The sequence below is a fragment of the Pleurodeles waltl genome, chromosome 4_1 (assembly GCF_031143425.1).
Source record: "Pleurodeles waltl isolate 20211129_DDA chromosome 4_1, aPleWal1.hap1.20221129, whole genome shotgun sequence".
In the NCBI taxonomy this organism is placed as follows: Eukaryota; Metazoa; Chordata; class Amphibia; order Caudata; family Salamandridae; genus Pleurodeles; species Pleurodeles waltl.
The window spans coordinates 903854321-903871679 of NC_090442.1; the positions used below are offsets into that span (position 1 = coordinate 903854321).

Sequence of the window (17359 nt, forward strand, 5' to 3'; positions counted from 1 at the left end):
ACATAAAGTATGATTTTATTACCATACCTAACTATGCCAATCTGTGGTCAGGCCTTGCACCCAACCCCCACCACCAGTCAACCCTCCACTGTGCACATCCTTCCGCCATACATGATGTGGTGCTCAATGCAGGGCCTGGTTGTACCTGGTTACCCCCACCCCAGTATATACCATCCCCCTTTCTTATGTTTTTAAATCGCTTTCCCAGTCCTGCAGGACTACCACAGGAGTCCAAGGGTCCAACATTGCCTCCAGCAGGACACCAGTGGGATCAGAGTAGTCCCATTTTTATTTTTAAATTTGCCCCCCCCCTCCCAACCAAGTCTAATTGGTAAGAAACTCATATCCTGTCCTCTTATGTTGATTTTATTTTATTTTCAGGACATGGAGACCGAGTTCCCAAGTCCTGTTATGGTGGAGGCAACATTTCTCCTCGTATTATGTGCGGCCAATCAGAGCATGTGCATCTGCTGGACTTAATGGATCTTCTTCTTCCTTCGGAGTGAGATGACTGACAAGAAACAAAAGCTGCTCAGCATCCTGCCAGAATCCCAATTTACCCAATTGTGTAGATAAAATACATTTTGAACCCTACTTTCTCAAAAGTCCCTCAATAGATTTACACCAAATCACAAAAGCATGCTTTTGGGTAAAGATCTAACTTTCTTCCAAATTTGGAGTAATTCTGTTTAGTAATTCTGTTTAGCAATTTTTTTGTTGTTCTCAATTTTTCTCAGAACCTGCTACCCTTCACGTTCATTAATAATCTGAGTTGGATGAACTTTTCTTTTGGGAAAGAATCATGAAGATTCGCAAACTGTGCCAAAGTTATCAGCAAAATGAAAACTCCATCTCCTATGGTAACAAGGTCCTAACTATAACTACACAGTGGCCATAGGTTTTGTGCTTAGGGAGCTGGGAGCTTGCAAAGGGTTGGTTGCAGGGCATGGCATGTATCCAGGCCCTGCGTCCAACCCCTGACACATATGGGAGAAAGTCATTGGGTTTCTTTTTGTTGATTTTACCATACTTCAAAATGTTAACCTGTTGCATCATTATTTGGGCTAAATAACTTTTGTTAAAACAAGTACACATTCAAAATTAACATGCGTGAAGCCATATATGCAGAAGTGCAGAGTACGTAAGGCTCTTTATTAGCATTGGTGAGCTTCTTGTGAGTCATGACTCATCCCTGTCCCCATCTTCAACAATGATAACAAAGACCACATTACACTCTGCACATTTTTGTGTGTGTATTGTTAGATACCAGAAACCAATAGAAACATTTTTAAGCTGTATAGGAATCTAAGACTGTGGTGAGAAAGACTAGGGCTTAGAGCAATGAAGAATTACTGGCAAGTAGCTGGTTCAGAAATGCTGCTTAGAATATAGCATTTTTAAGGAAAACATACCCTATCTACATTGGGTTTGCTACAGTTGCATTTGTGTTAGAATTATGAATTTTCTCACTTCCAATTTTGGCAGGTCAAATCTGCCAACGCGTGGAGAGTGAAAAATATCCTTCAAAAACCGGAACGGGATTTTGGTACCTTAAGCATTTAAATGTGCATTCAAAGCCTCTTTCTAGGGCACACGTCATAATTGCTCTTATTTGCTTTTCAAGCTAAATAACAAATTTCAGGGTGTAAGGAACCTCTTGGGGCAATTATTCTTAACTTGTAATTGAAGTGAGGCCTAAATAAAGTAAAGGACAATCACTTCTTGCAGTTGATAATTTACCATGACTTTACTTTTAAGTAATACTAATTGAATCCAAAGCACAGCAACAGTCTTAATCAGTCTGTTTATGAAAGCAGATCAATTTATTGTTGACTGCAAAGAATTTAGTAATCCAATATCAAGTAGGTATTCCACAAGTAGAAAGCAGCTGACACGTGTTTCATCTCAAATAACTTTTTCAAGGCTGCAAGTTCAATAATATACATACATAAGTTTTGTCACAAATGTACATCAAAAGCAAAACCAATCAGTCCTGCACCCATGTGTGCACCTTTTGGAAATGAACTCAAGGAGTGGAGGAACATGTGTCTCATTATAGATTTGGATTATAGAAACCCACAACTAAGAGCACTGTGTATATATATTTTACCTAAAATTCATAAGCAGGGAGACTTTCCACAAAGGGAGACCTATTATCTCATGTATTAGTTCTCTCACTGGGAGCATTTCTGAATACATTGACATCTTTTTTCAAACGTTTGTATGTAATCTTCCCTCCTTCTTTTGTAAGACACTAAGGATTTTTTAAATCAACTTAAGGATTTTACTTTGACTGAGGACTGTTGGTTTGTTAATTTGGGTATTGGTTCCCTATATACTTCCATTCCCAAGACACAGGGCATTCAAGTCATACACTATTTTCTCTCCTTAATAGATGCAACCTTGTTAGAACACACAAACATTTTAATGGAGATGGTTGCACTTGCATTTGACAACATTGTATTCATCTATGATGGCACATGGTCAAGCAATTGTCAGGTTTGCTTCACCTGCCCTTTTTTCCATCACCACCACTGTGCCCCTACTTCCTGTTTGTATACTCTGATTGAACTTACAGTCTAGACAATTGTTTTATTCTTCTCCAAAAATGTTTTTGCTCCACCTCCTTTGAAACCTCACCAATGTGCTTGCATTGTGCGTGATTCTTGGTGTCTCAGTCCATATTGACATTGCGATGACAGTTGTTTTGCAGTTTCCATGGCCCAAAATTCTTGACATGACCACTCTCTAATTTGCTGTTTTTTAGATTCCCAAATCGCATACCTGTTCTGTTTATGATGAGTTTAAAACTGGTACATGCTCTGTTTGTTTTTTATTTTTGCGGTTTCATATTCACTGTTTTCTACTAATATTAATCCTTTGACTTTGTGTTTTCCTTAATTTCTTGATTTTCTCTTGATGAGCTTTTTTATTCTCTGTCACATACGTCTCACGCATCATGTGTTATTTCATTTCAAGATGGCACATATTTTTGTCATCTACTAGCTTTTACTTCAATCACCAAGTCCTTTGTCTATTTCCTCATGTACACGCTGTTTAAGCGGCTGGAAAATAGTTCTTGCCACATTCCATTGGGGCAAGACGTGACCTGCGTGTATACCAGGTAAGTCCTAGAGGAATAATGTTTCCCCTTTGAATTGTTTATTTTGTGATTTCCCACTTGTTTTTTATTGGATCCGCCATTTTTACCTTTACCTTTTCTTGCAGTATTATTTAAGGGACTTATCTCGGCCTCCACTCCACTTCACTTTCACTTTTCCTTTTAGGAACCGAGTTTGACATTTGGCACTTTGCTTTTGGACGCATCCACAAATGCATGCATGGTTAGCCACTTCCTTTTTGGCAATACATACTATAGATAAAATGTATATGTGGTCCTTATATAAATTTTTGGACTTTATTACTTTTATAATTCATAACTTCTGTAGTCTGGGATGCTTACTAAACCCCCTGTTTTCTTGCCCGCACATTTGAAAATCACCTTGTAGAGGTCCTTATGTTTACAATTGGATCCACTTATATGTTGACTCTACATGGGAACATATCTCGGATTACCCATTCAATGCTTTAGGTGTTCAATCTCAATCATATCACCATTTTACTATTTGGTTCAGGGTCTTGCCCTATTTATCATGCCTTCTTTATATATTTTTTTTAGCATCAGCTCTTTTTCTTTTCCTCTCCCTACGGGTTTCTAACTATTAAGCCTTTGCATCTCATGTTGCACTTTGCATATATAAAGAGACATTCTTGAGACACCTTATGGGTTTGTTTCCATCCATCTTACGGTGTCCTGTGATTTTCTTCTGTTAATAATATTGGTTAGTTTTTCTATGTTAGGTCATTTTGAACTCATACCTATTGTCTTCTGTATTTTACATAGAGCTCCTACTGGTGTAGGTCTGATTGGTTTTGCTTTTGATGTACATTTGTGACAAAACTGATATATACATTATTGAACTTGCAGCCTTGAAAAAGTTGTTTAAAACAAAACACTTGTCGGCTGCTTTCTGCTTTCGGAATGAATACTTCATGTCGGATGACTAAGGGCCAGATGTACGTACCATTTTTCCTGTTGCAAATGGCCCGATTCACAGAATCGGACCATTTGCGACAGGAAAAAAAAAACATTTTGCCATGTACAGACCCTAGTTTGTGATTCGGCAATCTATTTACCGAATCGCAAAATAGGTTTGCGAGTCACTATAGGAAGGGGCGTCCCCTTCCTAATTGCGAGTCGCAGTGCGATGTAGGATTGTTTTGTGATCAATCAATCAAAAAATGTCTTAAGCGCACTACTCACCCATTAGGGTCTCAAGGCGCTGTGGGGGGGCGGGGAGGAGTTGCTGGTTACTGCTCGAAAAGCCATGTCTTGAGGTGCTTTCACATCGTGAATGCGGTCAAAAAACAATCGCAGTTAGCACCAGTTTCAAACTTTGTGATTGGTAGTGAATGGTAGCGAAAATATTTTTTCAGAACAGGCAGTGGTCCCATGGACCACTGCCTGCCCTGAAAAAATGAAAAGAACACTTTTCATTTTTGTTTTTTAAAATGCATCCTGTTTTCTTTTAAGGCTGCATTTCAAAACAAAAAAACTGCTTTATTTAAAAGCAGTCACAGACATGGTGGTCTGCTGTCGCCAGCAGGCCACCATCCCTGTGAGGGCGGCCATTCCCAATGAGGTCGCAAATTGCGACCTACCTCATGAATATTTATGAGGTAGGTCATTTGCGACCCCATTGGGAATTGCAAAGAGTGTAATTGACACTCTTGTACATCAGGTTTTGCGACTCGCAAATTGCGAGTCGCTATGACTCCCAATTTGCGAGTCTCAAAACCTAATATTCGTACATGTGGCCCTAAATTCTTTGCAATCACCAATAAATGGACCTGCTTTCTTAAATGGACCAATTAGAACTGTTGTTGTGCTCTGGGTTCAATTAGTATAATTTTGCTATGTGAGAGTTTGTCTTGCATACACTGTATTTTTGTAGCGTAGCGTCCTTCACCTGATGAGCATTATTTACTTTGTATAATTTAGACTTACCCTGTTCTGTGGGAGGTGCAGAATTCTTATACAACTGCTGCCAATGCCTTTGTATTTACTTTTAAGTAGCAAAAGTCACAGAGAGGGATTCATCATATTCTCAAGACCACAGTACGGTAGCAGGTTTGCAGGGAATTTAAGTCAATTATGCAACCTTCCTAAGTTCCTCCCCATATTTCCAATATTGCAGAGGTCCAGAAGATGAGGTGAACAAACTATCCAAATCACTGATGTGAAGACAGTAAGATGGCAGAGTTTCTAAAGAGCTAGAAACATTAAACTGGCCTATTTTTGCATGTATGATATGTATGACAAATAAACTTAATTCTGATAATGCTTTCCGCATGGCTGGTTTATGACTAGTAATGTGAGAGGACCCTGACTAAACAGAGTGATACAGGGGCAAAGTGACACTCAGAGATATTTTGAAATCTAGCAAGCCATCTGTTTACTATTAACGCTCTGTGTGTACACAGCCACTTATTTTCATTTTTTGTGGGAAATACAGACATTTATCACAGAGTGTGGGGGACAATAGACACTCAGGTTATGCAAATTTCTAGGCAACTGATCAATCTCTTGCAAACTAACCCTAATATTCAGGGTTAAAATACAGCAGGTACAGTGAACAATATGCCCCACAGAAATAAAGATGAACAAATTATGTCTAAAATTAAAAAGTATCCCAGTGAAGAATTGAAACTTTTTGGGATTAACTCCTGCAGAGCGAAGTAAAGGTGTCCCTCTTTTGGATGTCTTAAATCTTTCCTGTGCACAACTTCTCTTTTATAGAGGTGCAAAGGAAGGTGTCAGATTTTTGGATTCATTAGTGAGGCTTTAGCTAGGAGCAGCTTCTAAAATGCTGTGGTACAGACTCTCTGACTTCTTTAGCTAGGTCAGTGGCATACTAACACCATATACACACAAACGTACATATATACCTTGTCTTGAAGCCTTGATTCCATCGTGATGGGGCCAGGGCAGATTAATATAAAAATATAAAAAGACGTTGATGGACTACAGTAGGTATGGAAATCCAACAATGCATGGGGGGCGCTGCCTCCCCTTCTACTTATTCTAAGGCACCATTATCGAAACTTGATTTGTACTCTTTCATTTTTTCTCTTGTTAGTTTAATTATTTATTGTGCCATTCTGTTAATTCTTCTTAAGTGAGAGGGTTATGTAAATGCCACTAAAAATACGAATGTAAATCCTCATCTCACACAAGATTTTAACAGGATTAAATCTAATTTGTGAAGTCAATAGCAATTTAAAGCTTCTGGAATGTGGTGCAAGAAGAGGCACAGATTCTTAGACAATGCTGCTTTGGAGGCATTTATCCAGCCAGCTACTTCCAGCGTAATTTGAAATCACTGCTTTTATAGTGTAACCATCAGGTCCTTTTATCACATGTAAGCAGTATGTTTTGTCAGCCTCGTGTGGAACTATGAACTCCCAGAGATCTGAAGTTGAGACACAACAAAAAAGATACCCTCTCTTGGTCTCAGACTATAAAAAAAGGTAATGTGAGGTCGCCGTGTGTGCTGCGGCAACGCAACATACATCTTCTCTGTCATGCTATGACACACATATGGTCAACCGTAAATGGAACATGACATGCTGCATACCAAATGATTTGTGTCAACAAATATCTTCTCACGAGTGGATGGCCGGTACCGTGCAAAGAAGTGCACACACTTTTAAGGCTTGAGCGCTAACATTAAACTCAGAATTTCTCCAAGTTAGTGCATGGGCTACAGACGGTCACAGCTATCAAACACAGAATCTCCATTTCTCTGAGCTGTGCTGTCTGAAGTCGGTGCTCTAAGTCTGTGAATTTCCTGGTTAAATGTTTGGGTTTTCGGCTTTCAAAGAAGGCTAAGAACTCATACCTGTGCTAGCGCACCTGTTAATGATATGGCTCCTGGAGATACTATATGAAGATACCTACTGTGGATAGGAGTAGAGCACTAGCTCAACTGTTTCACTGGTTTGCTTTGCTTTTACGTACTAGCTGATTTACATGAAGGAAGGATTGCAAGCTGCTCTTGGATACAGTATTGTTAACATTCTCTAATTATCTTTCAGTGTGACCTTTCGGCCGTTTTTCTTTATAAAAAGTGTATTATGTGTTGGTGCAACCTTATATGAAAACACGTAAATATCTCATACAAATTCATCATCTTATAAATGCTCACCTTTATCAAAAAATGAATTACAAATCACAACACAGAGCTTTCTTGCTTGAGAGGGTTATTAATAATCTAAAGCTGAAGGCATCAATATAAAGTGCAAAATCACTTCAATAAAGGGAGCAGTGACAGTGACAAGAAGATATTGTATGGAAAGATAAAAAATATATTTTTTGCAAATAACCCAGGGTTGAAATTTTCACAGTAGACCTACAGCTAGTCAAGGGAGGTCCACAGTCAAGAAACACCAGTGGTGTAAAAAGACTTGAGAATCCCCACTGCAATTTACATGGAAGAGCCCCCCCTCTACGGCCTACCACCTACTACTTTTGCTGAGGGGCCCCCTGGAGCTCAGGCCCCCATGCACCGAATGGGCTATGGTGGCTTATGTTACACTACTGTAAAACACTAGTTTTAAAATTGTTAAGTTTTAACAAAAGGGTAGATATTTTGTATATTTACCACTTCTAATAGAAATGATTACAGCTAATATCTACCCTTTAACTATATGTACAGTAGAACAAAGGCACAATCAATACTGAGCCTACTTAGAAATGAATTCCTTTTTCAGTCTTAGTAACATTCATCTCTACCCGCATGTTTCTCAGTTATCAACTGTGCTTCAATAGTCAGGAACCAGACTAGATTACTATATATCAAAAGGAGGAGTCACCTTAGTTCGATACAGTCTACTTACCTTAATGATATAGTGGTACTCAACATTATAGAGTTGACATGAGTAGAGATACGTATTACGACTTCAACATTTTGGTACAAAACCCCTTCTCTTAACCAATACCACACAGAAACGTGGGAGTGACAGTTATGAGACTCAGGGGGTCATTCTGACCCTGGCGGTCTTTGACCGCCAGGTTCGCGAATGACGGAAACACCGCCAACAGGCTGGCGGTGCTTCCAAGCCCATACTGACCGCGGCGGTAAAGCCGCGGTCAGAAAACCGGGACCGGCGGTTTCCCGCCGGTTTTCCCCCGGCTGGGCGAATCCGCCAGGGCAGCGCTGGGGATTCTGACCCCCTTCCCACCAGCCTGTTTCTGGCAGTTGTCACCGCCAGGAAGAGGATGGCGGGAACAGGTGTCTTGGGGCCCCTGGGGCCCCTGCACTGCCCATGCCACTTGCATGGGCAGTGCAGGGGCCCCCTAACAGGGCCCCATGAAGCTTTTCACTGTCTGCCTAGCAGACAGTGAAAAGCGCGACAGGTGCAACTGCACCCGTCGCACGCCCGCAACACCGCCGGCTCCATTCGGAGCCGGCTTCTGTGTTGCAGGCCTCCTTCCCGCTGGGCCGGCCGGCGCTAACTTGCTTAGCGCCGGCCGGCCCAGCAGGAAGGTTGGAATGCCGGCAGCGGTCTTTTGACCGCGTAGCGGCCAAATGGCGGTTCCCGCCTGGCGGGCGGCAACCGCCGCCCGCCAGTCAGAATGACCGCCTCAGTGTATGTTCTTTTATACAAAAGATGATCAAGAAGGTCACTTAGGATGTGTATCAAATCCACTGGAACAACCACGGCAACATTTTTCTTCATAACAATGTTCTATCAATACCATCAACTGCTTTGATTTATGACACCAGTAGGGTGTGTGAGGGCCTTTTAAACAACACTAAGTGATGTCCTGATGGAGTACAGAGCTCCACTTTAAGGAAAAATATAGCCCTCCGCTGGGAAGGGTCAATACATGTAGGGCACTGTAGGTGAGTCCTGGTGTACTGCCAGTGTGACCTGTGTACAATATACAATTTGAATATAGTAATTAATGTTTAAGCTATTTGAATCTACTTCACGCACAGGTCCTCACTTTGGTCTGTCTCAATTTCCAAATATTGTAATGCTGTTGAATACATTAAAAGGTAGGCTTGCTAAATCTTCTAGAGCCTATGATTTATATAAAGCACATGGTGCAAATGATCTTAAATTACTACTGAGCAATTCTGAGGATTTCCAAAACCTGCACCATGTCAAGAGATCATCTACCCTGAGGTGCCACCTTTTTTGTTTACCTTAACTTAGTACTAATAGTACTCCACAGAGCACTTCCCCTTACACACACCTCTACAGTGACTGGATAGCAATTAAAGGGGTGTTTCTTATGCAGATGATAGAACCCCCAATCTCTCCATTTCAGTCCCTACAGTATGAGATCTTAGAGTCGGCATTTTTTATGAGGATTGTATAAGGTTATTACTTTTCTCTACAGTGCCTGTTTTTTATGGGCTTATGTCTTCTAGGAACCTTCACTGGACAGACGCCATACACCAGAACATGAACGGAGGCCTTAAAGGTCTTCTTTTGATCATGTGTGGGAGCAGTTTCATGTTGCTTTGCATTTTTCACTGACCTCACTCAGACCATGGAAGTTTCCTGTTGCCATTTAGTACATTAGTTTATTCAATCCACAATTTATGAAAATAAACATCTATAGCTATGCAAACCAAGAATGTGCAATTGAATACCTAAAATAGCTACAGCGTGCATATTTTATCAACTCAAATGAACTGCAATATTTTCCATAATGTATTAACTTTTACGAACTGAAATGTACACTATTGTATCACAAAGATCTCAAAAGCAGTGATTTACCAATGCCTATTTTCCCGAAGGATTATCATGTTGTTAAAGTAATATTAACACACCTTACACATATTGGTTCTAATTCTATCTACAGGTGTCCAAATCATAAAATGATTTTCTTGTACAATTATGTAAGTTTCCATGAAAAGTTCGAGAAATTACAGTGTCGTAGCATAGTGCGAGTTGCCAGCATCCGTCATCATTTTTTTTTTAGAAGAACACACATCTTGCATAAAACAAAATGTTGTGAAATATTGTAGAAGACTGGTTTCAGAAGACAGTACTTCGTCAGATATGTTTGTGCTTTCTGCTGAAATCCTGCAAGATGTTTTTGTAACACATGTGCTCTTAGTTAAAAAATTACGTTACACCTCGTAATCCAGAATTTCACGAAACTGCCTGGCATACTTAAAATTTCAGCCTGTTTTAATTTTATCTCTCTTGGCCCAATATCATGCACATCTGCACAACTCTTGATCAATATATTACAAAATATGTTGCGTAGTTCAAACTCAAGATTCATCTCCATGCCACTTTCTTTTTGGAGCTGTTGCACATCTTCATAACTAAATCCAAACTAATTATGTTCGTAGATCCAATAATACCTTTTGGAGCATCAAACTATCCCATCTAGTCAACATCTAAATGTAAATGTTGCAAAACCCAAGAGGAAAATTCAAAGCCAATTAACCCTTAAGAAAAATGCATTAGCTTAACTAATAATAAATAAAATAGATGGAATGGAACACTTACCCTTTCGGCTGATTGTGCTGTACCAAAAAATATAGGAATAAAGGCTAACCAAATGATGCAGGTGGTATACATAGTAAATCCAATTGGTTTTGCTTCATTGAAGGTCTCTGGCACTCCTCGTGTTTTGATCGCATAAACAGTACACGTGACCATCAACAAAATACTATATCCAAGGGAACAGATAAGAGAAAGATCTGAAATGTCACATTTGAGAACTCCCCGTGCATTTTCAGGATCAATGGTTCTCTGTTCTATATAGTCTACAAAAACATGTGGATGATCCACAATAAACCAGATAAAGACTCCCATAAGCTGGACGGAAATTAGACTAAAAGTGATAATCAGTTGGGAAGCTGGGCTGATGAACCTCGGGGCCGTGACAGATTTTTTGCCCTGTTCGAATATTCGGTGTATTCGATTTGTCTTAGTGAGCAGGGCTGCGTAACTGAAGCACATGCCAAGTCCCAGGAAGATTCGCCTCAAAGAGCACACGATGATGTCCGGAGTCCCGATCATTAAAAAGGTAATGGAGTAACAAAGAAATATCCCAGTCAGAAGCACATAACTAAGTTCACGCCCAGAAGCCCTTACAATGGGCGTGTCATTGTAACGAACAAAGGTCACGATAACAAAAGTGGTCGCCACGATTCCAAGTATGGATATGAATACTGGCACAACAGCCCACGGAGAGTGCCACTCGAGTTTGATTATGGGAATATCCTGGCACCCTGTCCGGTTTTTATTTGGTCTCTTATCGGCTGAGCATAGGTCACAGGTCAGCTCATCGAGCTGGTATTGATATCCTTCACAGCGATCACAGTTCCAGCAGCAAGGCACGCCTTTGACTGGTTTCTTCCTTTCTCCGGGTTTGCATGGAAGACTACAGACGGATGCTGGATGAGTGTGTTCTCTCCCATTCCACTGCATTTCGTCTACCTGTGTGGATGAAAAAAAACAATTAGACTCCAATTTTTGATTGCTTATCAATGCCAATACCGAAGGCACAGGTTTCCTCCCATACTCCAGTGCACGCTGGCTCAGCAAAAACTGTTTACCATAAATATGAACCTCGCTTCTTTCCCTGAGACTTGCTTGATGAACATGTAAAATGGTTGGGCTCAGTAAATCATTCATACCGTTGGCCGGGTGAGCATCATTAGCCCCCTTGTACCACGTTAATGATGGCCAGACTGACATTTGCTTGAAGGATTTAGGGAGTCCAAGTGAGTTTTAAAATCGACCAAACACATAAAGTTTGATGTATGTGGTAATCACAAAGAAATAAAAATGTCAACCATTTACAAACATTTTATTCCCGCATAAATACACTGTATATTGGAGGCAATTACTGACGGAACAAAAAGAAAAAAATCTGAATCGATCAACCCTATAAAATTGGAGCTGGCAAGGAAATGATTTTCTGTCCACGTAATGATTGAGTCTAATTCAGAGAAATAAGATGATTTTCCGTTTTTCGGTGTAATTGTGTAACTCAGTGACAAGAAATATCTTTCGTTTTAAAGACTCGCAATTCACTTCGTTTTTTCTATGTCTCGGCTAGTACTGATCAGGGAAAAAGTAGCAATTTGCAAACACTCAAACACGCTGCAACTGTTCTAGAGCGGCACATGCAAGGTGTTTAGGTCTATCCCTTCACATATGATGCACACTTATATATGTGGAAAGATGCTAGAATGCAGCTGCCTGAACCTCATGCCTCGAACGTTAACGTTCATTCAGGCAATGGGTGTGAGTTGAATGATGACATTCTCTTTTCTAAATTGAGGTTAGCAATGTCGTACCAAAGTAGCCACAGTGTGCATATGTGCTAGCAATTCACTTGTATTGCAATATCTTGCACGAAACAATCATTTTTATAAACTGAAATGTACACCAAGGTACCACAAAATTCTTAAACAATGATTTACCAATGTCTATTTCACCAAAGAAATGTCATTTTGTAAAACTAACATTACATTTTCATTATAATTTCTGATGCATATTGGTCCTGTTTGTATATGTGGGTGTCCAAAATCATATATTGTTCTTCAAAATTACGCAAGAATCAATGCAAATTTCATAAAATGACACTTTCTTAGTGAAATGTGGTGTGCCAGTATCTTCAATTACTTCAATTACAAGAACTCGCACCTCACATCAAATAGAATGCTGTGATATATTGGTTGGAGACTGGTTTTATGAGAAAGTATCTTTTGGTAAGACAATTTTTGCTGAAGGTGCCCTTTAAGACCAATTGGTGAATCCTGTAGTTAATATGCCCTTTCTGAAAATGGCCCTTCAGGCAGGGTCAGGCCCAAAGTTTTTTTCCATTGTACCCTCCACTTTTTGCTAAATCTGTTTGTTGGCCTTAGGACTCTGAACACTTTACCACTGCTGACCAGTGTTAACGTGCATATGCTTATCTTCTAAACATGGTAACATTGGTGTATACACAATTGGCATATTTAATTTACTTAAAAGTCCATGACAAATTGGTAAACTATAAACCCAGGGCCTGTAAATGTAATGCTTCTAGTGGGCCTGCAGCACTGATTGTGCCACCCACTTCAGTAGCTCTTAAACATGTCTCAGTCCGGCCGTTCCAGAGCATGTACCTGCAGTTTCACTGCCACTTCGACCCGGCATTTAAAACCTCTTGCCAAGCCTTAAACTCCCCTTTAATTACATGTAAGTAATCCTTAAGGTGGGCCCTAGGTAGCCCATAGGACATGAAGGTGTGTCAGTAAACAGCAGGACATTTACTTTCATGCTTTACATGTCCTGGGAGTGAAAAACTGCCAAGGTACTTTTTCACTCATAGGCGAGAACTGAGAATTCCCTAATATGCTTTTAAATTGTAATTACAGATCAGAAAGGAGTAGCTGCATCATATTTCATATTATTGGAATAGTAATGATAAATCACCTTTACTAGTGAAGTTTGATTCATTATTACTATTTTAGGAATGCCACTTTTAGAAACTGGGCATTTCTCTGCATCCACTGCTCTGTGTGCCTGACAGCCTGTCTCCAAAACTCCTCTGGAGTGGGCTGGGTGACAGCTACATTTGTGCATTCCCTCCAGACAGACACAACAGAGGACACTCTACTGCATCTGCATTTATCTGCTTACTGATGGGCCTTCCTAGGCTTGAAGGGTGGGGGGAAGCTAACACTTACACTTAAATAGGAAAGTGCCTGTCCCCACACAAAGGGCTAGCTACCCCTTACTGATACTCTGGAGCCAGGGCTGGGATGAAAGGGTGACCTGTGCACTTCAAGGAGCTGCTCTGAAGTCACCCCCACTTCAAAGGCACATTTAGGTATAAGTACTGTGGCTCTGCCACTCGCACATCTGCACACTTCTGGACTTAGGAAGAACTCTGCTGGAGTGAAGACTGTTGTGTCATTAAGATTGCCACTCTGACTGGACTGACTGTTACAAGGAACTGCTACTCTGTTTTGCTGAGCTGCCCTGTTGGCTACTGATCTCCGCCCTGCTAAGGACAGACTGGATCCATCCTGCTAAACCCAGGATGATTCCAAGGGCTTGCCCCCTGTCCTCCTGTAGTCTCAGGGATATCAAAGACTGCCTGCAGTTATCCTGGGGTTGCTGGACTCTGACATCTGTGAGTCCCACCCTTACCTGAGGTGCCCCTCTACAGTCCTGGACCTCAGAAGTAGGTTCTTCAGCTGATTTTGTGAAAACCGACATATTGTCTCAAGTGTGTTAGGAATTCTGCTGCATCACTCCTTTGATGCTGATGCAGAGGCTGTTCGATGACAGTGGATTTACAGCCTGTGTGGCGCTCTGCGTGGCTCAACGACAATGCGTCGCATTCACTTCGCAGAGCTCGGCGATGCAGTAACCCAACTGTGTGGAATATACTAACACATTGTGCCCTCGAGGTCGACACTTTGCTCCATCAAATCTACTGTTTCAGAGGAACCTGAGTGGATTCTGTAGCCAGCCTACCCTCTATCACAGTAGCCTTGAACTTTGGATTTGCACCAGTCCCTCGTGACCTCAAGTATCTTTTTGACCGCTGGTGACTTGTAAACACTATTTCTGATTTAATTTTTAAAAATTCATATCTTGATTTCTACTGATTGAATGTTTGTTGTTTCAATCTTGTTTTACTCAGATACATATTTGCTATTTTTCTAAGCATGTGTGGAGTCTTTTCTGTGGTGCTTTCACTGTCTTACTGTTTGTCTGTGTTGCACAAATACTTTACAAGTTGCCTCTTATGCTAAGCCTGACTTCTCTGTGCCAAGCTACCAGAGGGTGAGCATAGATTAATTTGTGGTGTGTATCTGACTTACCCTGGCTAGGATTGTGGTCCCTTCTTGGAAACAGTGCATACCTCTGCCAACTACAGAATGAATTTCTAACTGTCCTTGTTAAATGTTATGCTCCTTGTAATGAAGGGAGCATGATCATTTGCGTCCATGAATTCAAAGTCAAATTTGAAATCAAACAATTTCCAACTCTGGGAAAGGTCGGCGAAAATATTACAGGTCAATCAAACACTCTGAAGACCAAAACATAAACAGTGACATAAACAGTGATTTATTATATACGTACGGGGGAAAGTCCCCAACAATTTGTGCAGCTTTGCCATCCCCGCCATTTTTTTCCTATGGGAACAGCTTGTGGGGTCACTGATCCTCGGACACTCTTCAAACTGCAAACTGATGCTCCTCATGCACATAATTGTGATATATCCTGACAGGATAACTGTTAGGTTTTCCTCCCTTCTGTTAGCCTGCCTCCCTCTGCAGAGGCCTTTGTACTAGTAGCATATTTCTAGGGATAGTTGCACACTTAGGGGTTGTTTAGTGGCCTCTCTGGAGGAATAAGGGCTATATTTCCTAACATGTTACACACCACATTGCAGTAAGCAAAGTTGCTGTGCTGCGTTGCCTCACCTGGAAAGAGCAAAACTGTGTCATATCTTCACGGAAATGGTGCAGTTCTGCTGTCTCCATGCGATACTGTACTTTGTGCTGCCTAGTGCCAATACAGGCGCCATAGTGCAAGGTGTCAGCATTGTGGTGCGGTTGTTTTTTGTGTGCAAGAAGAAGTACTAGCCAGAAACGAAGAAGTGTGTGGTGATCTTATTACTGCTCATTTCCAACATTAAAGTGGCTTTACAAATGTGGCTACTAGTGTTATGTAAATGTCTCCAATTTATTTCTATTTGAAGTTATTTCCAAAATGCATTTTGTGATATCTAATTTATAAGCAACAACTCATCAATTATGAAAAGAAAAAGACGCTTGTGACAAGTATCATCAAATCATGTAAGGAGAAGAGGCAAAACAAGCATGGAAAAAGTGAGAGCACTATAGATACCAACTTCATTCAATTCTGATAGCCCAAATCCCTACTTTCATAGTGGTCACCAACGAATGTAAAGAAATAAAAGTGCTCTGTATTGAATTAAAATTCTTCAAGCCCTGGAGATACAGATAGGCAATTATGTGCAGAGGATTCATTAACTTATAGGTGCCGATTCTCAGATGTGCATTCTCTAGGGTGTTCTAAATTTTGTGCATGAGTTAAGAAAGCATTTTTGTTAATTTAAAACGTAAGTTAACCCCTTCCTGGTTCTAACAATACCAATAACAAGCTTTCTGTCATTAGATCTCTGGGAGAAGCACTATCTTAAGAAGGGATTGGTGCTGCCCCAGTGGTCCTCAAGTTTGTCTAATTATCCCTTTTCACTTATTCAAAGCAGGAGAGCCGTGATCCGCGCCGTATTACCAGTACCCGGTGAACATATTGTCTGACGTCAGTTTATTTCTTCCTTCATTTATGTAGTTTACGTTTTTATAAAGGTCCCTCTACTCGAAAGCGAGTGGGGGCGCCTTTAAGAATTGTAGTCGCCCTCATGTTTAAAACTGAAATGTACGTGTTGCAAATAGCACTGTGAGGGGTTTTCGTATTTCACACGCTTCACAATATTCTCAATGCCTTTGATCGGTTAGTTGCGTACAATTTTCGGTTGAAATTTAAGCGCAATGACGCAGATATTAGGATGCTTTTATAATACATGTTCACATTCCAGTTAAAGAACAATAAGACGTTTTCCCTTTCGTTGTAAAAAAATAGCTTAAAAAAATTAGTTCGCTTATGTAATGAGACAATCGTTCATGCTCCATTTATCACCAGAACAGAAGCTAGTAACGTTAAGCACGTTTTATATGTGGCTTCAGGCAAATATGTTCTTACAACACACTGAAGCCTGATTGCAAATATAAAAACACGTTTTTAATTTTCACCTTAGAGTCTTGTTGTGACATTATTAGTCACCTGTATTGGGAACATTATGTAGTTACTGTTCTGTAATATGTTGTTACAGTCAAATGCGACATCGCAATGCCTTCTACCCGAGCGAGAAAACCTTGTAAAAAGCTGGTGAAGGAATCGCCATATTTTTTTTGATTTAATGGGAATGGGTTTACCAGCATATTTCAAGTCTGGGCATTGGAAGTTTGCTAAACCTCTCCCAGTGCATGCTGTCTGACACCTGAACTGCAGTGTGAACATAAACCACCCACATGAATGACTACAAAATATATTTTTACGATTTCCATTTCAGTCCTGAACTGCTGTAGCAAGTGTCCAGCCAGCACATATCAAAATACATAATTTTGACATGAGATGATGTCTAATTTTAATATAAGGTCGCCCTGCGCCCCCCTAACAACACCATGGTAGCGCTGTGTTTATAATACAGTGCACCAGAGTGATC

General features: G+C 40.5%; 1 protein-coding gene across 2 annotated transcripts in view; it reads right to left on the reverse strand.

Annotated features, from left to right (window-relative positions):
* The window catches only part of GRM8 (glutamate metabotropic receptor 8), a 2784122-nt gene that overhangs the window by 423645 nt on the left and 2343118 nt on the right, over positions 1–17359 (reverse strand). For both annotated transcript variants that reach the window (XM_069229648.1, XM_069229650.1), the window contains exon 9: positions 10600–11535. In XM_069229648.1, the coding sequence (XP_069085749.1) occupies positions 10600–11535 (936 nt within the window). The remainder of the gene's footprint in view (positions 1–10599; positions 11536–17359) is intronic.